This window comes from Chionomys nivalis, chromosome 11, assembly GCF_950005125.1.
Source record: "Chionomys nivalis chromosome 11, mChiNiv1.1, whole genome shotgun sequence".
Lineage (NCBI taxonomy): Eukaryota > Metazoa > Chordata > Mammalia > Rodentia > Cricetidae > Chionomys > Chionomys nivalis.
The window spans coordinates 36,012,641-36,038,611 of record NC_080096.1 but is presented as its reverse complement, the minus strand read 5'-3'; the positions used below and the strand labels follow the sequence as shown (position 1 = coordinate 36,038,611).

The window sequence follows — 25,971 nt, the reverse complement described above, 5'->3', positions numbered from 1 at the left end:
ATTTATCAATAATATACAGTCCATTAGAAATGTACACAGATAGGACTGGTGACATGAGTCAACAGTTAATGAGCACTTGCTGCTCTTTTTGGAATTATTTGTTCTGAGAATTTCATATATGATTACTATATTTATGTCATTTCCTTTAGAAGAAACATAGGTACCTGTGATCACCGACAAGAACAAGGGAAGCCAAGGATGTTAAATACACATGGTTTCCTCTTTAAAGAAGGATTTCTGTTTGAGGGTTTGGGAGCCGAGGTGATTAATACCTTTTGACCTCTTATCAATCTGAAAAACCAAGTCACACCAAACAGTTCCCCATACTCTTTCCTTGAGCCTGTTTATTATAGCCAATCTATAGTGTTATCCTCCCCAAAACCCTTCTCATAAACTTTTGTTATTACGAATCTGATTCCTTAATGTATAGAACCTATCTTTACAGATGTCACTTGTAGTATACAAGAGTTTTAATATAATCATGTTTTATGTTTTTTTGTGCACCTGGAATTGAGCTAGTTATCATCTGGATACTTTTTCCAAATTCAGCTGTGCTTAAATATACCAAAATAAACTACCCAGGTGCAACTCTCAGATGTTTGGACCAACACTGACTACTGAGTCGTGTTGAACCAAACTGCCTATTTCTCATATGGAAATCAACACTTTGCTGAACTTGGCAGAAGTAGAGACCCCCGAGCAACTGAAACCCAAGTTGAGGGACTGAACACCCAGAAAAAGTAAAAAAAAAAAATTCTTCACACAGAAACAGGTGTTAGGAGTTTGGTTTTCTTACCAAGGAGTTGCAACCACAAATATACATGATTTCTTTTCAGTCTTTTGAGACAAAGCATTTAATACAATCATTGAAATGTTTGTTAATATACAGAGGAGCAAAAATAATCAGAACAACAGTTCTGTAACTCTGTACAAGTAATTATAAATTCAATATACTTGGTTACCTGAACAAGGAACCACAGATTTTGATAATTGGAAGTTCAAGAGAGCTAATGTGAACTGAGCCCATGAAAGGGGAGATAAAAACTCTGTCAGTTATTTTTGTGAATGTACAGTAATGTATATTTGGATCCTCTCAGGAGATTGACCTAAGGATATGTTTGTCTATAAATTCCATGCCATATCATTATGCTATTACTTTTAGTACTTGGTTTTAAAATTCTTCTTGTACATTTACCAGACTGTAGAAACCACTTAGTCATTAAAATAGTCTATTCCATGGTAGTTATGGGAAATTTATTCTCTTTTGATATTAGAAAATTTCTTCATGATATGTCCAATAGTGATTCTGGAAAAAAAATATATGTTGTAAGCTGTTTCCCTCTCTTCCAAAGACTAAACGTCAAAATGGTATTATATTGTCTAAAGTATGTTTCTAGTCACTTCAAAAGTCTTATACATCCTTTTCTGGAAGGTGATATGAAGATTAAGTATCCCATGGATACATATTCAGTAATCTATGGAGAAACACTTATGTACTATCTGTTCATCTGAGGAATAGAGTACTGAGAAGGGTCTTAGCAGCTCAAAGGTGAGAGTGTGTTTTCTGTGGCGCTGAAGGGGCTGACTACTTCTGATCTCAGAATCTGTGGGTCCAATTCAGTCCCTTATTTCAGCTAATGCTATTCTCACAGCTACTTTTGCCCAAGATTGAATCTCGTGATGATTCCTATGACCTAAGCTGTCTCCAGTCCCCATGGAAACTGATTTTGTGCTAAGTTATGTTGTTAGATCTGGTAGTCTTACAACTCCAACTGAGATATCCTAGTCACAAAACAAGCCTGATTCTTCAGTTCTACCTGTGAGATGAATAGGAGAGGGATAATGATGCCCACCTTTTCAGGTGGTTGTTCTTAGGCTGCTTACTGTCTCACACAGCTAAGCTCCTTTGGTTGATTCTAACTCTCTCTGTTCTAGGACATGTACCTGGATGCAAAGCATGTTCCCGTATATTTAACATAGTTGTAATACTCACACAAATCATGTGTTGTTCAGTATCACTTGCAATAATCATTCCCGTGCATCTGCAAGGATGGACCAAAGGTAAATATTATTAATGGTGATAGCATATCTTTGGTTCTCTTATTTTCCTGGATAGGTGTCTCTTTGGGATTGCAGTGTGAAACTTTCACCATTACCAGGAGGTTCTGTGGTTGGCTATAATCGCAAAGGATCACACTATCACAGAGTGTTGGGGAAGGCAACAACTAAAGCTCCACCTTTCTCTGCCTCCTAAGGGCTGAAATAAAAGCAGGAAATCAATTTTCCTATGATTTTATCACTAAAGACAAACAAACTGCATTTCTATTCACAATCAACTACCCAGAAAATAAAGAAACTAGACCAAACTACTCTGAACGTCTTCATTCAAGTAACTGCTTATTATAACCTGTAAAGATTCTGTAGGAGAAAGTGTGGAGAGCAGAGACATAATATAGATCACCTCAGGAATTTCATGAGCCATCAGAGTTTAATTTCTCCTGATTATAAGTGGTCTTTCAGCCTTAATGGCTACTGTAGTCAGCTATTATGGATGGATTAATGAACTGAGCTGGATCACATGATGGTACATAGATACCTTTATAAGCAACTTCTCAAGGTATCACTTTGTATATCACTAACAATGAATAAGAAATTCTTTGTTACTCACTTATATAAGTGTGTGCATGCGTGCATATGTATGTATGTGTGTATGTGTTATTACATTTTATAGTGTCTATAGCTCATAAAATGTTTTTCTGGCATTCTGAAGGTCATCATGACTTTACACGTTGTTGATCATTTTCTTTGCTGTCCACAGACATTTCTGCTTCCTGCAATTTTACATAATCATTCTGCTGTCTACTGTGACTTTGAGGTCATATTTATGAAACCTTTGCTCCTGGTTTTTCTTTTAGAAATCTTATAAACTCAGGTCTTAGCTGTACAATTTAATCTGCTGGGTTGATTTTTGTATAGATTCCAAAACAAGGTATTAATTTCATCTGTGTGGACATCCAGTCTTCCATTCACTGAGGAGACTGTCCTGTTCCGTTGAGTGTTCTCAGTGTCCTGACAACTTCAGTTGAAAATACACACTACATTCATTTAATTCATCTCTATTTTGTCCCTCTAGGGTCTGTTTGAATGCCAGCTCCGTGCTATTTCCATTATTTCTGTCGCTTTGTATTTGGACGAGTAAGAAGCGTGATGCCTTAAAACTAGCTATTTGTTTACAGAATTCCTTTGGCTTTTTTGGGGGGTGGGGGAGCTCATAGACTGATGAAATATTAGCATTGTTTTCCTTTCATTTTGGGACTGGGTTTCACTACTGGGTAAGATTGGGATCATAAGACTATCCTATTACACGAATGTATTTGCATGTTTGCTTGACTTCAGACATGAGAATGCACTAGGACTTCTGTCCACCAAAATACAAATCCTTAATATTTATTCATTCTAAACAGTGCACCGTAGTGTAGAAATACAGGTTCTATGGGTTGTAAAAGAGTTAATGTGAATTTCTTCTTTGAAGCAAAGCTTCTGAACAGAATCCTTTCAACTATGACTGCTGCATAATCGAAATTCAGGACTACAGTGAATGCAGAACACTTCTGTTGTGAAGACTGACAGTGTTTGTATTGGGCTGACTTTGCTTTCTGATTTCTCTTTCCACTATGACTGGAATACCTTCTATTGGGGAGCCAGAGTGTTCTGTACCTCTCTCTTTGTTGCTGTTTCCGTTCTTTGTATCTTAAAGGGTCTATGACTTTCACTTGCTTAGTTCACATTTTCTCTTTAGCTACTCTAGTACAAATATATATTTCTTGTTTTATTTCTTAATTTACTAAAAACTGGTTTTCTCCATTCTGTCTTCTTGGACTCTGACTTAACATCAATATCATCATCATCATCATCATCATCATCATCATTATTATTATTATTATTATTATTATTTATTGTGTGATTTTCAAAACAGGATCTCTCTGTGTAGCCCTTCTGTCTGTCCTGAAACTTGCTCTACAGCACAGGCTAACCTCAGAGATACACCTATGACAGTAAAAAGCTAGAATTAAAGGAATGTACCTCAACCACACCAGACTTGGCAAAAACGGGTCAGGTGTCTTTCCATCTTACACCACTCTGTGTCTTCTTTATTCTGACATCAGCTAGTGAAAGTCTCTGCTTTTAAGAGGTTATATTATTAGATTGTGCCCACCAAAATAGTTTTCTTATTTTAGGGTTTATAGCTTTAATGACATCAGAAGACTCATTCTCCATATAATGTAACATATTACAAATTTCCAAGGGAGTAGGTTTGGGTATTTTGGAGGTCAATTCTGTTGATTACAGTATGACCTTCAAATACTTATATCTCTCTTAAACACAAATCCCGTTCAACTCATTCTACAGTTCCCCCACATTTTTATCTTATTGCAGAATCAAATCAAAGTTGGCAATTGCAAATAATAGAAAATGAATATAAAATACATATTATATATAGTTGTAAGACTTGGTTGAATCAATCCTTTGTAAATAGCAGATTAAATTGTTTTATTTTGCAATTTCTTTCTTTTTCTTTGTTTTTTACTTCTTTCTTTATTTCTGTCCTTTCTTTTTTGATACAGAATTTCTTATGTAACAGAGGCTGGACCCAATCCCCTCTTCCTCATTCTTCTGAATGATGATTACAGGCATTTATCACCATATTCATACCTGAGGAATCCTAAGAGGTGGTGAAATGATATTAAGTGACTATCATTTATCTTCTCTTTATCTAGTACATAACATTATATTTGTCTAATTCTTGAATTTCTTAGTTTCTATTTCAGATCCCCTATATCCCTTATACAAAATCTGGATCAAGGATTTAGAAATGGTGATAGCTTTTCTGATAACAATTTGGCTTATTACAAGCATTGCAATATTATGGACATACATAAAAAGTAAGTAAACAAGAGTCATTCTATTAAGAGAAACACAGACCTTTTCATCTCTTAAAGTTCTTGCTTTATAATTTATTAGCCAAGGTTCACTCAGTTTCTTGAGAGAAGACAAGTTAATTCCCAGACTCTGTTTTTTATGTTATATATTTGCATTTTAAAGACAATTTGTCATTTTCTCCTGCTTGAGTGTCTACTTCAAGTGTGCAATCAAAAAAGTAAAACGTTTGGAGTGGAAAGATGGTTCAGCTGTTAAAAGTACTGGCTGTTATTCCAGGGACCCTGGGTTTTATTCCCAGCATGCAAATGGCAGCTGACAACTGTCTGTCATGCTGGTTCCAGGAGATCTGATGCCCCCTTCTAACCTCTGTAGGTACCATGTAGTACACAGACATATATGAAGCCAAACACTTACACATAGAATAATGAAGCAAATTTGAAGACATTTTAAAGTAGTAGACTTTTTCTCCCTTACTAATAGCATATAGACTCTTATCTATATTACTCAGATTTTATTACACCATGTCTCAATGAATGAATCAATTTGTCTGTTGAAATCTGTGGACCCTTCAAAAAATACAAAGGTTACCTTTTCTAAGAGATTTTGATGGCATTATTTTCTAAATAGATAATTTTGTGCCACTCATATATATTGCATGTAATGAAAATTACAAATATTTAATTCTCCTATGAAATTCTTTAACTCTTTCACTATATATGTGAAGGAAGTTCTTTCTTTTCTAATTTTACTCAGTCAGACAATTAAGGTAGTAGGTATTAAGCTAGAGATGCCACCGGTTTTATCATCAAAATGTTGTTTCTGATGTATTAAGTCAGTCTTGAGGTATTTGATATTCCCCAATGATTTTTGTATTCAGATGACAACCCATAATGTCATATTTAATTCTATTGCTTTCCTTACTAGAACATTTTAAGTGAGTGCTGAATATCAATAAATCTCACAAAAACAAAATAATGTATAAAATTCTGAAAAGAAAGGTATATTCAGCTCCCAATTTTACCAATTCCAAATACTTTCTCATAAAAGCCAAATAGTCAAAGATTTGGAAATACACTAATACAAGAGTCTTCAAATTTGTTTTATGACTCTATGTATATGTATTTGGTTGCATATATGTGAATTTATGAAATCATTTGAGAAATATTTCCTTCAAAGGTAAATAAGGAAAGAAAATATGAACATATAAGATATATGAAAAAGTAAATTATTGAAACTGATGTAAAATTATATTGCAATTATAAATTATAAATATATTATATATTAGAAATATATAAATAATTACTAATTATAAGTTAAAATTATATTTTAGTTATACCTTAATGAGTATTTAACTGACAGAATTTAAATCATAGTTTGGCCTCTAAATCTACATGTTATACCTCTCCAGATTCAACCAATTTTAAATCAAAAATGTTTATACAGTATTGTATTTGTCTGGAATGCAAACCAGTCACACAACCTTTCACCCACAATCTTTCCTGACTACAAGATGTGCTGGGGCAGTGGTTGCACAAAACTTACAGTAGTGGTCAACCAATGACTAGTCTAACTAGAGTCCCATACCATGAGATGGAGCATATACCAGACACTGCCTGAGTGGCCAGGAACTGGAGTCTGAATAGCCCAGAGTTCCAGGGATAGAACCAAACAAAATTGTATGGGGAGGAAAGTCAACAAAATGATTCCAAATATTATTCTGTTTTTCTCATAGATCTTTGCAAAACCCTTGAAGTCCTCTACAATACAGACATGTGAGCGAAAATTCTAGAGGAAAATTAGTTAAAACACAGAACCCTGATGAAGAAGGGGAGGAAGAATTGTAGGAGCCAGATGGATCCTGAATACTCTAAGAACACGGCATACAGAATCAACCAAGCATGACTCAAAAGAGCTAAAAAAAACCCTAAAAGGAGAAGAAGATGTAGTCAGGATGTATTATATGATAGACGAATAAATAAAATGAAAGAAATCATAGAACACCAATTTAAAATTTTCATTACATTATGTATTAAAAGAAACTTTGAGAGTATTTAACTTACGAAATATATAGTATAAAGATTGCTGGATATAAGAAAATTATTTACTATTTTATATAAAGGACTAGAACACTGAGCATGCTTTGTATGCACAGGGGCTGTTTTGAATGACTGAGTTCTAAGCCAAGGGACAACAATCTTGGGGAGTTTAGCTCTATCACCTTGAAAAAGAATTTTCCTATCCAGGCATGTCTAATGACTGTGCCTCTTTACAGAGGGATAAAGAGGGTAATAAGAGCCTTACTTGAGTGTCCAGAGGCTCCCTATCATGTGTTGTATAAAACTCTTCCTTAATTGAGTGAGGCTAGAATATACAGGTTAAGAGAAAAGAGAGACTCCATCTATGAGACTAAGGGGAAATCTTCATCTCTGCTTGCTAAAAGTTTTCCAAGGACAGTCTGTTGCAGGTAGAGGGGGGAGCAGCTACATCCCTGTAAATAGTTCCTCATCTTTCCTCTATAAACTCATTGATTCCTCAGCATGAACTTTGGAGGGATCATGCCTTCGGATCTTATGAGTGAATAGATGTTGCTTATGTCTTCTCCTTTGAATGAATTGTAGCAACCAAATCCTGGAACCAATATTCTGTGAATATCAATATGTAACTCTATATTTATGAGCTACTCAAACAATATCAATAGCTGTCACTATCACAAAGACAGAGATTTTATATTTAATGGAGATAACATAACTAAACTACTTATTAACAATACTCCAACTTTTATGGCTTCTGGTAAGAGAACTTGTAGATAATGTTTTAATCTATATTCTAATCTCCAGTTGCAGTAACAGAATAAAAGAACATGATAAAGAAAATGACTGAGATGCAATAAAATGTTGATTCATTCTCCATTTTTGTCAATGAGTTTTGGCCTAAGAAGATAGAATGGAAGGTGAAGAGTCTACAGCTTAAGATAATACAGAAGCATACCCACTGCTACAGTTTAGATTTTAAGGGTCCTTCAAAGGTGCAAGTGGTACAAACATGGTCCCACTATGACTATGATAATATTGAAGGACAGTGAAACTTTTCAGAAGGAAAGACTAGTTAGTGTGTGACCATTGTGGGCATGTCCTCAGGGGAGGAGGAAGCATGGCTCCATCTGACTACTTTATTTTGTATTCTAACCATTGTATGAGTGGTTTTGCTTTACCCTTTACTCTTTCCAGACGAAAGGCCTAGAAACAATGGGTCTACCTGTGTATTTGCCAAAAAAATTGATTGAGGTGGGAAAAAGGAGGAGACCTACCCTCAAAGTGGATCTTAAATTGGAAGTCTGAAGAATAAGCATTGCCACTTACCTTCCTTTGTTTCTTTCTTATCAAATATGTCTATCACTGCTGCTGCCATTTTCTGATGACATACTCAAGTATCTTTGGTCTTCTAATGTTAACTGAGCATCAGTAAGTTTGCATGGAACATCCCAAACTCCTGTAGATAATTTTTTTGGGGGGGCTTCCAGTTTACAAATAATGACATGGAGATTTATTATTAATTATGAAAGCTTTGCCTTAGCTTAGGTTGTTCCTAACTAGATCTTATAATATGAATGAACCCATTTCTATTAATCTATGTTCTACAAAACACCACTCATCCTGCCTCTTCCATGACTCTTGGCAACTTTCTCAATTGCCCTAGATTCCTTCTTATCCTTTGCCCTCTAACCAGAAGGCCTGCCTATACCTCCTGCCTAGCTATTGACTGTTCAGCATTTTATTAGACCAAGAAGAGCAATACAGTTTCATAAAGTGTTCAAGTGTTCAACAAAAAACTCCCACACTGGATTCATACTGCAAACATAAAGAATCCATTTTTTTTAGGAATGTGGGTGTTGTTTTCTAAGCTACTTCCTTCTGATTGGGGGAAATGATAATTTAATGGGACCCAAAGAAAATTTAGGATTATAGTCAAGTCCTAACTGAAGCAGTCTGTGACAATGGATCATCTCAACCAGCAGACTTCAAGCTGGATGCAGAACTCAGAGGAAAGTGCAACAAAGGTGCTCTGAAACATGGGATCGTCTGGCTCATCTGTCATAACTGGATATTTTTTTATGGGGTCTTCCTTGATCAAACCTTATTTTCCTTAACCTAGAATAAATTAACAGCCTCTCATTTCCTTATCTCAGTGTGGCATTTTCATCTTGCTTTCTCTGTGTCTAGGTGGTAGCTGCAGACTGAGCCTTTACTCTTCCCAGAATTCTCTTAGTCTTGTTGCCCTACCTATACTTCCTGCTACTGGAAAATCAGTGTTTTATTAAACCAATATAAGTGACAAATATTTACATTATACAAAAGAATTTTCCCACAGCAAGAAGTGTGTAAGGTTGAGAGACAAGAAAATAGTTTTAAATGATAATGTAAGTTAGGTTAGAATGTGGATTAGGTATTACATTTTGAAATCACCAAAATAGAACAGATAACTGAAGTATTTTCTCTAAATTTGTCAAATGCATGTGGACTAGACATTGTTAATGTAATTCTTACTTGGAAATATTTGTATACAGTTATTGTACTTAATGTTTTACTATTTAGTTAAAAATCTTCCTTTTTTAATCAAAAGGGGATATGTGTGACCCTTTGATTATGTTCTGAAATGTAAAGCTTGTTTGGAGTCAGAGAGCAGAGCTAGCCACTAGCTTTCCAAAATTAGCCACAGGGGTTTTAGAAGACTGTGGATATATAGGACAGAAGTAGTAAGGCATGGCAGAGTGGGATCTTGGCCCTTTAGGAGGTAGGAAGAGAACAGGTAGACAACAAATTGTGGCTTCTCTAAATCCATCAGATTCTTACTCCAATATCTGACTCCTGAATTTTTACTGATAGAGAATCTTTAGATTAATGCTTCAAACTACAAATTCACTTTCCAAATCAGCTTAATTATATTTCATTGTATAAATGTACATTTTATTATCATTTTTTTTCAGTTACGGGACACCTCCTAGTATATATCTATTTCCTGGCTATCACTGATAGAACAGCAATGAACATGAATAAGCAAGTATCTCTTTAGTAGGATATCACGTCCTTTGGATATATGCCTAAAAGTCCAACAGCTGGATCTTGTAGTAAATCTATGTCTAGTTTTTTGAACAACCTACACACTGATTTCCATAATTGTTGTGCCAGATTCCAATCCCACCAGCATTGAATAAGTATTTCCCTTTCACAACATCCACCACTAATGTTTATTACCATTTGTTTTGTAGATCTTCATTATTGATAATCTACAGCAATTAATCTAACATGAGTGCCTGTGAAAATTTCCATATCCTCATTGTCGTGTTACATAAGCCTTATTTAGGCTATCATTGTTATTTTGTGGGTGCATCTTCCCTATCATGTATAGGAAACACTCTTTCACAATGGGCAACCTGGTCCTTTTACTCTTATTATCTATATTAACTATCACAGTCACTTATTAAATATTCTTTGATTTCTTTAACCATTTTTGTCCTTTTTGCCTCTGCTTTTATCCTATTGTTATAGCTAACACTTCATCTTCTATGGTAAACAGGAGTTGTGACATTGGGCATCCTTGTCTCCTTTCTGATTTTAGTGGAAGGGTATCAAGCTTTACTCCTTTAGTGTGATTTTGGCTGTGGATTTGTTGTATACTATTTTTATTCTGTTGAGCTATGTCCCTTCATGCCTATGTTCTCCAGGACTTTTATCATGAAGGGATGTTTCATTATGTTCAAGGGCTTTTCTGCATCTAATGAGATGAGCATTTGGTTTCTATCCATTTACTCTGTTTATATCTTGGGTTATATTTATTGATTTATAGATATTGAACCCTCCCGCATTTCTGGAAGAAAGCAGATCTGTTTATGATGGTTAGTCTTTTTATGTGTTCTTGACTTCAGATTACAGATATGTCGCTGAGAATTTTTCATTTATGTTTCATGATGGAGATTGATCTATAATTCTCATTTTTGTGGTATGTTCATCTCATTTAGGCATTAAAATGATACTTGCTTCATATAAAGAATTTGATGTTCTTTTTCATACTTTACATTGGAGATATATTTGGTGTTATTTCAATGAAAGTCTGTTAGAGCCGGGCGGTGGTGGCGCACGCCTTTAATCCCAGCACTCGGGAGGCAGAGGTAGGCAGATCTCTGTGAGTTCGAGGCCAGCCTGGTCTACAAAGGGAGTTCCAGGATAGGCTCCAAAGCTGCAGAGAAACCCTGCCTCGAAAAACCAAAAAGAAAAAAGAAAAATAAAGAAAGTCTGTTAGAATTCTATGCTAAGTCCTTCTGGCCCTGATCTTGGGTTACTGTTTCTGTCTTGTTGGTGGTTATGAATCATTTTAAATTATTTACTTCCCTTTGATTTAACATTAAAAGGTCGCATGCATCTAGAAAATAAACCATTTCTTTTCTGTTTTTCCAAGAGAGATATTTTATGTCAGCAATATGTCTCATAGATTTATGTATCTGTTTAAATTATTCACATCATCTTTATTATTCATCTTTGTATATTATTGCATTTAGAAATTCAAGTAATCCTTTATGGTTTTTATTTTAGTGGAATAAAAATCCATGTAAACCTCAATACTTATTAGAGGAGCTCCTATTTGCAGTAGATGATGATAAATACAGATACCCCAAATCATGCAATGCAAAGCTAAAAGAAAACTGATGAAGTGCTCAGATCTACATGGAATATTTTTACCACCTGGGATTTCTAGTTAAATTTTTAAATTTTTAATTACTACTTCTATCCCTTTGGATGTTATAGATTTATTTGGGTTATTTATTCTCTCTCTCTTTAACTCTTTTTGGTAATATATATGGACCATTGTCTTTATAGGCCACATTTCCTAGAAGGGGACCTACTGCTATTATCCTGATAAATGCCACAATGCTAAACTAACTCTTGATGACCTATGTCTACAGCCATAAATTAATGTTTATATAAACTCTCGGGAGAGAAGCTTCTATTTGCAGTACATGGTGATTAACACATAGAACCTCAACTGACCAAGGTGTAGAGAATAAGAGAATGACTCTACATAGATACACCTCCACTTAAATATATATCATATGTTTCCTAAAGTTTTATAACTTCCTTTATTTCTCCCTGAAGCTCACCTCTCATCATTCCTCACAATCATTTCTCCCAGTAGTTACTGCCAATTACAGGAGTGTTTTGAATTGACTACTCTCGTGTCTTCAAGATAGAGTTGCTCTGTCAACCCGGAAAACTACTGTGCTCCTTTGCTTAACTGGACCAACTGATCGTTTTGCTTCAAGGTTATTTCTTGAAACTATGGGAAGTTCCCATTCTTTCGTGGAATGTTTCATCTGGACTTAAAGTAACTTGCTTGTGCTTCTGCAATTCCCTCTCCTTACTATGCTGTGTATAGGTTCACCATTAAAAATATATTCATCATGGTTTTTTATTCAGCACTCAGTATATGACAGGGGCAGATCAGGTTTTGTTTTGCTTCTTCCCTAGGCGAGACTAGTCTTGCTAGGACTTGAGTAATACCAATCACAGTCACTGAGCGAAACAAAGATTTCATTCGTGGGTTGATGTACCAGCCTCTCAGGAAGTTCACTGGGAAAGACAATTATCAGGCTTGAGGAATCATGGGGCCAGACTTTCAGTGTAGGAGAGGAAAAGTTGGATGTTAGTTTACCTGATCTCCGTCTAACTCTGGCATGCTTGGTGACTTCAGTAAAACTGCTGGAGCATTACCAAAATCTCAGGTGACTCAACTCATGCGTTCATAGGGACAGCAGAAAGCTGATTTGGGTTGTCATGCTCCGGTAAGTAAGGTGATTTAATAATATTTTAGGCTTTGGTTCTATCCTTACAGATAATTTTTCTTCCTTTTCTTCTTCCTTGTGCCTCCTGGGAGGAATATTCTTCCCTTATAAACAAGTTCCAAAGACTTAGTAAGGAGTATATTTAAGGATTAGTAAATCTTTGTTGTTAAGAAGGATGACAACAATGAGGACCCTAAGAGAAACTTACATAGATCTAATCTGCATGGGAAGTAGAAAAAGACAAGATCTCCTGAGTAAATTGGGAGTATGGAGACTTTAGGAGATGATTGTAGGGGAAGGTAGAGGCAGGGAGGGGAGCAGAGAAAAATGTAGAGCTCAATAAAAAATCAATAAAAATAAATAAATAAAATATCCTACTGGAAAAAGAAGATGAGCAGTTAGTGCCTTCTAGGGAAGAAAACTTCCAAGTTTTCTTTATGGATCAGCTGAATAAAATTCTTTAACATTCAATCTTAGTGGCTCCTGAGATCAGGTTCTGAAATGTTGCTTGATCGGCGCTGAAGAAAATATATTCCTAAGACTATGATTTCTCAGCAACATAAAGTGAGACTTGTGCCCATCCCATATTCTTCTCAACCAGAATAACTATTTGATTTATAATAAATGAAGTCAGAAAAGCATATAGTATGAGATGTCCCTGTTAAATTTTTACATTATGTTTAAAAACTCAGTTTCTAAAACAGACTAGCACAAAAAATACTTCATATTTCCAGTCATACATGGAAATTTTAAAAGTTAATTTCCTAGAAATAGTTACATAAATAAGACTGAAGCAGTGGAATTAATGGGCATGTTAACGTAAAGGAGGGAATTTTCTACAGGTCCCACACCTATTTAAGGAACTACAGGCAACTGATGACTCTTAGGAAGTGGAGAGTTAGGCTTCCCTAGGAATGAGACCCGTTATTGGTTTTCCAATGTAGAGTGACAGTCAGTCTTGAAATCACACACACTCAAACCTTAAAAAAATGACTCGGTATGCTTTGTGTGTGTGCATACATATATATACATTCACATATGTATATTCGTATGTACATATGTGTGTATGCATGTGTAACAGTAGAAATAGAGGCTGTTGGCTGATAGTGATGATGCGAGAGAAGCTGGAGGGAGGGGCAAGGGATAGCACTATAATTCTATTTCAAATATAAAATATTTTTTGAAAGTTGATCTCATAGCAGAGAGTAGAATCATTGTCACTAAACTCTGGAAAGGGGAAGGGGATGGAGAAGTGAGAGACACATGATCTTTTTAAAATGCATGAAAATATGATTAGCTAGGTAAAATACTTCTAGTGGGGCAGCCGTGATTATCTGCAGAGGACTAGGGCCACCATTTGACACTGTGGAAAGGAAGAAACAGGGAGAAACTCACAAGACTTCATCCCACTCTGAGGCTTCATAGGAAGCTAATAATTGCTGGGGAGGGGACGGTACAATTTTTCAGTGGTGTAGCCACTGGTGAGCCATGTTCCTGTAAACAAACCTTTACCATGGTCCTGTAACATATCCTAATTCAACTCAAATTATAATAAAAAATTAAAATATGTGATATTATAAGGGAAAATAGTCGGAAAGAGAAAAGTTACTGGGACTGGGAAGTCCCATGAGAGTGCAATGGCAGTGAATACAAAGTATATGTATGTGTGTGTGTGTATATATATATATATATATATATATATGTATATATATATATATATATATATGTATATATATATATCCAAGTGTCACAATGACGCCATTACGTGTAATTAATATGTACTAATAAAATAAAAGAAAGACAGCTGGAGAGATGGATCAGTAACTAGGAGTATGTTTTGCTCTTGCAGAGGATCCAGTTTTAGTTCACAAACAGATTCTGGAGATCAAATAACCTCTTATGACCTCTGTGGGCCCCAGGAATGCAAGTGGGTCATATATATATATATATATATATGCAGGTAAAACCCACACACGCACACACTCAAAATAAATTTAGAAAAAGATTGTAAAACACATTCGATATATATATATATATTATATATATATATATTCTATTTTGTTCATTCAAAATCCAAGAAGGATATATCATAAACATTTTGATTTTTTTAAAAATAAGATGCTTAGTATTTTGGCCTTGATCTAGCAGCCAAATGTGATATAGATGTTTATGTTTATCATACACACATCAAGCAAGATAGTAGGATTATAGAGAAACTGGAAATTGAATGGAAAGTTATCCTTTCATCTACTGTATTTCATCACAGGTGTAATGGGAGCTACAGAAGTACTTGCTGTTGCACACTGTGTTGCCTTCTACCTCCTACAGACAGTGGCGCTGAGTTCAGGTATGACTCTCTCACTTGCCCTTATGAGCATCGGCAATGTCAAGCATGCCAAGAAAAAAAAATCAAGGCATGGTACAAAGAACAGGACATTTAAATCATTATCCTTAAATATAGAATGTAGCAATGAAGTGAAGACAGTACAAGAGTATCCAGCTTAGAGGAACAAGTAATTATGTCTAATCAGCAAATATTCTTTACTGGGGTTTGTTTCAGCTTCCAGGAATACAGTACAATGATAGAGATAGAGTACTTGTCTTGTGGACTCAATATTCATACTGAAAGCACAAGACTTATTGATAAAACAGATTCATATGAAAATCCATCCAATCTAAGAATAGAGTAGGGGGGGAAGATGAGGGAAGATAAAGCAGACTAAGGAAATGAGAATTTGACATTGTAGGGACCTCTGTGCAAAGCACAAATAAATATAGATTACTTGAAGACATTAAAAAAGAAGATAATTAGACAATGAATAATATAAAAGATGCAAAATACTGCAGCAAAGCTGATTGTCCAGCAATAAATTTACTGATGCACATTTATTTGGGTTCCACCTGAATTAGACTCATTCTTGGTACCAGAAGCATTGTTTGATGACAAAAGATATCCAGTTATGGCTTTGTCTCCCTCTTTATTAGGCGATTTCATTTGGATTACTTTCCAATATGCATGAAGCAACTTCAGTAATCTCCTACTGTACTGGGTTTCCATATGTCCCCTGAAATGGGCCTGTTTTGGCTAGCCCTCCCTGTATTACACCATTTTCTTTCCTCTTCACTCCCTGTCCCATTTGATCCTCCTATTGCATGTGTGCCCATCTGCAGATACATATTTTATTCTCCCTTATGAAGGAAATCCATCTTTTCTAACCCCTTACTTTATACCTAACCTCTGTAGTTATACAGATAGTAGTTTTCTTATTGCTTTCATTTTTAGTAACTGAGAATAAAGAAGTTATTAACATTTTGTAGAAATTGCATTATATTTGTACTTTACAACTCATTTGGACTATATGCAGAATCATGACTATGGCAAGAAAGTATGCTAAGCCTACATTAAGCACTGTTAGAGATGCCAAACTATCTTCCAGGGTGTCTGGATCATTCTGCATCGCTATCAACAAAAAATAAAGTCATATGTCTTAATCTTTTGTGATCATTTTATGTTGTCAATGTTTTAGATTTCAACTATTTTAATAATTGTTGATGGCCTTTCTTATTTTGTTTTACAATATTCTCATGGCACAATGTTGAGATAATTTTCATTTTTATTTGCTATAAAGGCTATTTTTGTTCTATTTTACTCTGCATCATGTGGAATAGTAGCTATCAAGCTGAGTATTGCGATGAGTGGCTCCATTTTACAGCGTAGCGTTTGTTACATTCTGAGTTCACATGATGAGTCAAAATTACTGTACACATTTGTGCAAGTAAACAATCATTACCTCATTTCCTACCCAGTATGAATCATGAGGAGCAAAATTAGAAATAGTTTAATTATACAAGTAAATACACATATTAAGTTATCAGAGTGGATGGGGAACACCAGGGCACATGGTCATATCAAGACTATATTATAAAATGCAGTCCTGTTATTGAACACACCAGACTAAGGGAGATGGTAGCTGCCTCATCTGTGTCATATAGCAGGTAGATTTGACACAAAGTGAAAACAGTACCACCCACATTCCTTAACAAACCTTATGCATGTATCACAAAACATACCAGCTGTAGATTGCCTACTGTCCCTGGAGCTTCAATTCAGCAAAATTTCCACTATGCGACATGGCCTACTCATAGTGTTATTTTCTGACCCAGTCTTCCACTTTGTCTTGATTCATCTCGAATTCAGCCTGTCTTGGAGTGGTTCAGCATCTCCTGTAATTCCTTGAAATCTCCTCTAACCATTTATACTAATAGTTTCTGCTTTAGTATCAATTAAGTCATGAGTAATTAAAACGCCTTCAGGATAAACAAATTGACCTTACTTCAAGGATGTATGGATGTTTGAGAAAGAGTAGAAGAGAGAAAAGGGATTAACAAAGTCAATGATTTCAACAAAAGTTGTAAATATTTTTACTAACTCATACTCCTATCTTTTAATTATTCTCATTCACAGAGAGATTCACAGTGACTGGATTGACTAGGCCAGTCTTGGCTCCATTGGGTGGAATCCTTGAACTCAGTTGTCAGTTGTCCCCACCACAAGATGCACAGCACATGGAGATTCGCTGGTTCAGGAACCGCTATACACAGCCTGTGCACCTGTACAGGGATGGTAAAGACCTGCATGGAGAAACCATCCCCAAGTATGTGGAGCGGACTGAACTGCTGAAAGATGACATTGGAAAGGGGAAAGTGACCCTCAGGATCTTTAACGTGACTGTTGATGATGATGGACCATACCGCTGTGTCTTCAAAAATGGTGAATTCTATGAAGAGCACATCACAGAGGTCAAGGTCACAGGTGGGCATGAATTTCTCTCAGACTTCTCTGTACATATGAATCAAAGCCTACATATGGTTGAGTGGTTCAGAAATTATAAATGCTTGATTCTTATTGCATAGATTGATTGGCATGATGAATTCTCTGCAACTAGTTTTTTAACTGGATGATATGGAAGATCAAAAAATGAAAATTACTAGAGTACAGAGATTGATTCTATCAGTAAGTACTTTCTTATTATGCCTACATACATTGCTATATTTCTAACATATAATCAGATCTTTTTAGGTTGTTTTATTATCCTTTCAAATATCTCTAACAACACTTCAGTAATTTTCCAAATGAACTGAATTTTTAAATTATGCTTCTTACTATAAAGTTAGGTGAGTATGGGAGGAGTCGAGGGAAAAACATGATCAAAACTATTGCATGAAAATGTTCAATGAAAGAGAAAAATAATCTTTTTACTAATAATGCTTATTTTCATTTCTTTCCAGATTGGTTCACTAACTACTTAGCACCCGATTTATTTTTCTAAGTCTCTTTAGAAAGATTTTAACTACAATAATCCCTATCCTCAGATGCAATACTATATGTGATATATATATGTGTGTGTATATATATATATATTTATGTGTGTGTAACTATATAGCATTTATGCTACTTTTATTACTTTGAATTATTCTGGATGGAAAATAAAAGAAAGGAAAGGCCGGGGGGTTAATGTAAACTAAACAAATCCATAAGTGTATGCTCATATATGTAGGATCCAGGTGATGAATCTTCATGGATGTCATGAGACACCTCTGCTATCTAGAGCAGAGTCACACATGTAGTACATTTCTGTGTTTTATGTTCTACTGGGACAAAAAGTTACTGATTGTCATTTTTAGTAGTTTTATGGGCTAAACAGCAACTGTGGTAGCAAAGATGTGTAATGTTCTTGTATTTCAGGGACACTTTACTAGACAGAGCAATTTTGGTATGCTGCTTTAAATTTCCACACATTCTCTTTTGGCCTAAACATTACACAATCTTTCCCACTTCTCCATCACCCCTTAGTTTGTTTTAGTGGCAATGGGAGCTACATTGTGTCATGCAGTATTTGCTCCAAATAGCTTTATCCCCAAATGTTCACAAATTATAAATTAGCTACTATGAAAATACATAGAGAATCAGCTAGAATTTCAAAATTGTATTTATAATGAAATTCATTTTTATAATCTATTATGGTGACTCAAAATAACTAGTGACTATGAAAAATGAAAAAATTAAACTATAAATTCTATAAGGGTGAAAAATCTTGATTTCTGTTCATCATAATTCAAGGATGTAAGTTATTTCTTCGACTTAGTAAATAACCTAAAAAATATGCTTTAAGCTGGGCAGTGGTGGCACATGCCTCTAATCCCAGCACTCGGGAGGCAGAGGCAGGCAGATCTCTGGGAGTTCGAGGCCAGCCTGCTCTACAAGAGCTAGTTCCGGGACAGGCACCAAAGCTACAGAGAAACCCTGTCTCGAAAAACCAAATATATATATATATATGTTATAAATAAATTAATAAAAAACGAAACAGGCCTTTCCTGAGCTGACTTAGTTTGAACAGTGGCTGACTGCATATTATAGCATTTCTATCTGACTCTTGCCATTTTCATGAGATTTTATGGAAATCTGGACAGTATGAATATAAATAAATCTTTTGAAACTGGAATCAAAACCAAAGAGAGCTTTTATTTTTCTTTCCTTTCCTCTACCATTGATACCTAACAATATTGTTTTCCTCTCTTATTGTTCAACCAGTCACAAGCTCAGACATACAGATTCTTCTGAATCCCCCGAATATCAAAGGAGTGATGTTGGAGTGTCATTCAGGGGGTTGGTTCCCACTGCCACTTATGGAATGGAGAGACAGCAAAGGAGAAGTCATTCCAGAGACATCAAAATCCCATTCACGGGATGGAAACAAATTGTTCAACATGACAATGGCCCTTTTTATTAACACCAGCTCCCACTGGAATGTCACTTGCTACCTTCAAAACCGTCTAACTCAACAAGAAGAAAGCATAAATATTGTCCTATCAGGTAAAATCTGTATTTGTTCTTCAGGAAAAGGCATTGTTGCATATACAACAGTGCATTGCTTCTTCCTTGACTTGGCTCCCAATGCCTTGCATTCTCTTGGCCTTACTCGTCATCTAGTTTATTGTCTCTCTTATTCTCTTTGATGTGCATATTTTCTCAATTTATATTCAATACTATTGCAGTTTGCTCTTCTGACACTGTGATAAAACATCATGATCATGAACTAGTTGCAGTGAGGGACGGGTCTATTTGGATTACGTTTCTACATATTAGGCTGCATCAAGGGAAGCAAGAGCAGGAGCCCAAAGTGGGTACTTGGAGGCAGGTACTAAAGTACAGACCACAAAGGACACATGGACTTGTTCTTCCTGGCATTCTCAGTGTTCTTTCTTATACAACATCACAGATAGCACTACCCACCCCCAGGGGCCTGGGTCCTATCAATTCAGTCATCAATCAAGAAATTGCCCCACACTCATGGTCACAGGCTGATCAGATAGGGCAGGTCTTCAACTGGGGTTTCTTTTACTCAGACGACTCTAATTTGTGTCAAGTCAACAAAACTACCGGCCATATTGACATTGAAGATTACAAGGCTTGGTTTTTGAGCCCTTACTCACTTCTGACTTCCTTTTATCTCACGACCATCAGAACTCTCACTCGTCCTATGCTATAACTCCCCTTTCCTCTGCTCTCATCTGAAAAGTCATAAGCCAACCCAAAAGTTTAATATACCATAAGATGGTATATTAAGAGCTAAACTCATGCTCACTCCCACACTTTCTTAATTTACTGCTTTTCAGTAGCATTTCATATTTTCACTATCTCAGAACCAAATCATTAAAGTCACATGTGACTTTCATTTTCTATCACATACATATATACAGGGAAATAATGTTAGGTCTCTTTTTAAAATATACCAGAGTCTCATTGTTACCGGAGTCCTAAGACAGACACTTGACTCAGGGTCCTAGACTGCTGATATCCCAATGATGTGGATTTTGTCATATATCCTTTTAAAAAGGTATAAAACCTGATGATAAAAGAAGGACAATTTAATTTTACTCTGGTCACACACATGACTAAGGACATTCTCTCTGTGGCAATATAAACCTGAGATTATACAAATAGGAATGAAAAAAGCTAGAGTTGAGAGGTTTTTAACACTCCCTTGAATATTCTTCACACCAAGAATGTTCATATCTTGAAAGTTAAAGGGGCCACCGTCCACTTTTGTAAACCTGCAATCCTGGGTCTTTTTTTTTAATTGATTTTATCGAACTATACATTTTTTTTTCTGCTTCCTTCCATTCCTCCCCCTCCCCTTCATCCCTTTCCCATAGTCCCCATGCTCCCAGTTTACTGAGGAGATTTTGTCTTTTTCTACTTTCCATGTAGATTACATCCATGTATGTCTCTCTTAGGGTACTCATTGTTGTCTGCAATCCTGGGTCTTAAGATAAACTGAGTAATCAGTAAATCAGAATAGAGTGAGTCAGAGAGACAAAAAAATCAGGTTAATAAGAGGATCTCCTTCTTCATCATTTCGCACCACCTTTTCACTGCCATCTAAGCCTGAATTAGAGATTATGATTTAGAAATAGTACCCTAACGCGCTGCCTTTGAGCCCCCGGGACTCCTCCACGTGGCGCCGGGGGTTAAGCTGCGGCCCAAATCATTGCTAGCCCATAACTGGGGCCGCCTGCCCATCACGGGCGGTCCTTTCAACAGCTAGCTACAGATCGAAAAAAGGAAAAAAGAAAGAAATAGTACCCTGAAGCTCTTCTGTTTCTTTTCTAGTTTATGATGGTATTTCCTGACTTTAGGGATAGGATGAATTACTTAAAATACTGTCTGTGTTAAGTACCCTAAAATTGCTTCCTTTTTAGTTATAGTTAAATGTCCCCCAATTTTTCAGTTATCAGTGCCCCTGTTACCTTCATGACATCACTTCCTAATGTTCTTCACCTCATCTATTCACATCTATATTGAGGAGCTCTGCCTTTAGATATTTCCTCTAGTTGCTTCTTCTTCCAGAATAATGCAAACTCAAATAACTTTCGTTATCTCCTTCAAGTTCATATTCAAATCTCACTTCCTCATAAGTATTACCTAGATGGCCAACCTGAAGCATATGACCTGCCTGCCTCTATGCACCTGGGGTTCATGTTTCCTCACAAATTTGACCTTGCTTCTTTTCTTATTAGTACCATTTTAAGTATTGTGCAGCTGTATTATTATATTATTTCTCTATATCTGTATCCTTTCCAGAAAAATCCCGTGGTGATTTTATACACCAACCCACCCAACTGCTTCAGATATTGGGTGCCACCTTACAATTAAACAAATAAAATGTGATACTTTAAAGGAATTAAATAAAATCAAAAAGATGTATAGCAAGCATGTATCAGTGTTGGTATCTATCCATGAAATTAGACATTCTTTCTAGAAGAGGTCCTTAAAAGAACTAAAGCCACCAATTTTATAGATCATATGTGTATGCACATATGTTTATGTATATGTATATATGAAGGTGGACGCTTAAAGGAAATCCCACACTAGCTCAGAATTGAGACTAATACAGAGTTATTTATTTAGGAATAGACTCCCAAATCAATATCCTCTGCTGGAATGGAGAACTGCAACCAAATCCTGCAGCCGGGAAAGAGGCTTAAATGCGTGCTTTACATTGCCATAAATAGTATAAGAGGTCACTCCAAGTGGGCGGGTAACATAAAGGCTACTGACTGTAGGATTTCCTACAACATTATATATATATATATATATATATATATATATATATATATATATATATATATGCATATATATACACATATATATCACATATAAATGTGTATATAAATGATGTAAAATAAAATGGAAATATTTGTTAATGTATTGCACCTTCATTGAGTAACAAAATGTATGTTTTATGATCTTATATGTTCTTTAATTATTGATGAACTCTAAACAGTATGTTTTAAAGTAATTGAAATAAGCACAAACTTTGGACTCTGTGTTATACTGTTAGGAAAAAGAAAATGTTTAACCATTGTTCCATTTACAGAACATAAAAAAATTGAGTTTGATGATAAAGGAAAGATCATAATCAAATTTAATCATGCAGGAATTTGTTACTGAGTGACCGGCAAGCCGGCGAAGTTCAATTTGGACCCAACTGGTGTAAAAGGCATGATAGTTTATTTGGATAGGAACTAATCCTGGGAATTACATTCACAAAAGTAACAACTCAATACACGTTTATTCCACTGTAAATGGAAGTTTCTGTCCCATCAAGTACCACAGCCTTTCAGTCCAAAATAAACACACAGAAGCTTATATTAATTATAAACTGTTTGGCATATAATAAGCTCAGGCTTATTGTTAACTAGCTTTTACAACTTAAAATAATCCATAATTCTTACCTATTTCAAGCCATGTGGCTACGTACCTTTTCTCAGAAAGACATTCTCAACCTGCTTCCTCTATTTCTGACTTGTGACTGCATGTCTGCCTTTTGTTTTCCCAAAATTCTCCTAGTCTGGTCACCCCACCTATACTTCCTGCCTGACTACTGGTCAATCAGAATTTTAGTAAGCCAATATAAGTGAAAAATCTTTACAGTGTACAAGAGCATTATCCCACAATATTCCACAAATAAAACATTAAAAATGCTTAAGGAGAATGCTTGATGATCTCTAAATACCCCCATGCTAGACATAATGACATGTTTTAGATTATATATATATATATATATATATATATATATATATCCCAGAAATTATATCTGGGAAGAAAGATGCAATATTTCATATGAATAAGAAAAGGTACATTTTCACTGACGTAGGTCATGAGATATATTCAGAAACAATAGTCCCAAATCCAATGAGTACACTGAATAGAGCATGGCACATATCAAGGTAAACAAGACATGAGGACTTTAGCATTGATTTGTACCAACACTATATTTCTCCTTGGAAGCCAATATCTGAGCACTGGGGTCAATTTAGCTCTCCCTTTTTCTTTTTACCCAGGAAGCTTATGAGGCAGGGTTGATGAGAAGAAATGAGAGGACTGCCCTCCACATACATTTTTCTCAAATTCACTCACACCTGGCTTATTTTTACTCATGATCTGCTCTTTACCCAACTGTCATAACTGCATCTCCAAACTTCCATAATATTCCAGGGTAGAAGAATCTAAATTGTAACAAACATTAAATAAATCACCACTGCTAAGTTTTTTCTTGAATTCATGTTTCAGGTGAACTGTTTGCATGGAAATGTGTTTGGATAGGAATTCTGGGTATAATAACAATTTTGATGATAGTCTTCCTCATGACTTCCTATGTTCAGCAACATTTTATACATGGTAAGTAGGCTTGAGTGGCATTGAACAAAAGTGGAAGTAGAGGAAGAAGCTAAAGCTATTTTCATTGCTTCCAAAGCCTGTTTGCCTGGGTGGTTCTAAAACTTTTGGTCACATAATATATAGAACTTTATCCACATTTTGGTCCAACATTATTGCCTTTGTTAGTGGAGTTTCCACAATACTGTTCACAAAAGTTTGTGCTGCCTTTAAAGTAAGCTAAATGAAATATCATTTCTTATGTTGACATCCCAGTTGACTACGGAGCTCTAAAGATGTAACTAGTGTATGTCATCAACTCTGCTGGAGGAAGACATGTAGAACTAGAGTTATCGGTTTTTGAGTTATCTGGACTCAAGAAAATAACTATTTACCCATGATCTTGCAAATAATAACAAGTAAACTAATTGGTTCCATAATCCCTTATGTGGAATCTTAATTCTGTCATAAGTGTCCTGTTGAAGAGAATAAACTTTTGATTTTTGTCTACAAAGGAGAAACTGGGGAATAAACTTGCAAGTCAGGTATAAAACTTAAGGCTGATCAACCTGAGGGTGAGTTATCTTGCCCAGACCAATCTCAACGTCAATACCTTTTCCCACATGATGTAGGATGATGAACTTCATTTCAGTAGCAATATTTGCATGCTCACTGTGGTGAATTATAAATCATGACATAGAGACTGAGATTTCTGAGAGAAGAGCATTCTTTGGGAAGGCTGTTTTTGGTGTGGACGTCTCTCTTTACATGAAATCAGGGCTTAAACGTGGCATCAAGTGTTTGGATTTGACTTCTGAGTATAATACCCTTATTGCTGATAGCCTTCCATGTCTACTTATTCTGCTTAGCAACATCTCATACATAGTAAGGAGATTTGAGTGCTGTGGAACAAAAGTGGAAATAGGGGACGTAACTAAAGCTATCTGTTTGTTGCTTCACAAACCAGCCTTCCCAGGAAGTCCTAAACTCTTTAGACACATGTTACATAGGACCTTAACCACTTTTTGGTCCTACATTCTCGGCTTCTACTAGTGAAGTTTTCCACAATACTGTTTACAAAAGCTGTTGCTTTTACTTTTATCAAGTTGATACATTTTTCCCTACATTTGTTGACATCCAAGTTGACCATGGATCTGTAAAGGTGTAGTTAGTATATGTTATCACCCATGCTAGTGTAAAATGTTCAGTACTAAATATTTGAATTATCTGGACTCAAGTTGACATAAACTGTGGGAGGCTAATTCCAAGGTCTGCTCCACTGTGACAAAGAGAAGGCCTCAGACTGGGGAGGTCTTAGGAAAAATTTATTTATTTATTTATTTATTTATTTATTTATTTCATTTTACCTTCAATCAATAGTTCTCTTCCCATCTCTCCTCCCACTCCCCCACCTTTCCCCCAGCCCAAACCCCATCCACTCCTCCCAATAAGTAAGGTCTCCCATGGGAAGACAATCAAGTCTGGTACATTAAGTTGGGGCAGGACCAAGCCCTTCCCCCTGCATTAAGGCTGAGCATGGCATCCCACCATAGGAAATGGGCTCTAACAGGCAAGCTCATGTACCCGAAATAGATCCTGCACCTACTGCTAGGTACCACATAGATAGTCCAGGCTTCACCACTGTCCCACACACATGGAGGGCCTAGTTTGATCCCATGGAGGCTCCACAGCTAACAGTCTAGAGTTTGTGAGTTCCTCCAAGTTTGGTTCAGCTGTCTCTGTAGATTTCTCCATCATGATCTTATCTGAGGGTTGCTAGACTTTTCTATCAGAGGGGACACACATGATTTCTGCCAGTAATCTACAAAAAGGAACAAGCACACACTTTCCTGATGGTAACCTTCTCTTTTACATCATCTTAAATAACTCCTTTTCTTGAAAATCTCTCTAAACAATTACATTTCTTTACGTATATACAATTTTCTCCTACATGGCCATACATCACTGCACACAG

At 35.8% G+C, this 25,971-nt stretch overlaps 1 protein-coding gene and 1 non-coding gene across 2 annotated transcripts in view; both read left to right on the top strand.

The window, feature by feature from the left end:
* The first annotated feature begins 9,010 nt into the window (after positions 1-9,010).
* LOC130884337 (selection and upkeep of intraepithelial T-cells protein 2-like) overlaps positions 9,011-25,971 on the top strand; it is a 38,959-nt gene continuing 21,998 nt past the window's right edge. Inside the window, exons 1-5 of the mRNA XM_057785441.1 lie at positions 9,011-9,027; positions 15,040-15,122; positions 17,241-17,588; positions 19,368-19,649; positions 23,913-24,020. Coding sequence (XP_057641424.1) covers positions 9,011-9,027; positions 15,040-15,122; positions 17,241-17,588; positions 19,368-19,649; positions 23,913-24,020 — 838 coding nt within the window. The remainder of the gene's footprint in view (positions 9,028-15,039; positions 15,123-17,240; positions 17,589-19,367; positions 19,650-23,912; positions 24,021-25,971) is intronic.
* On the top strand, positions 21,263-21,392 carry LOC130884532 (small nucleolar RNA SNORA76). The gene has a single exon (XR_009058058.1). It is a non-coding gene; the product is annotated as a small nucleolar RNA SNORA76 (small nucleolar RNA).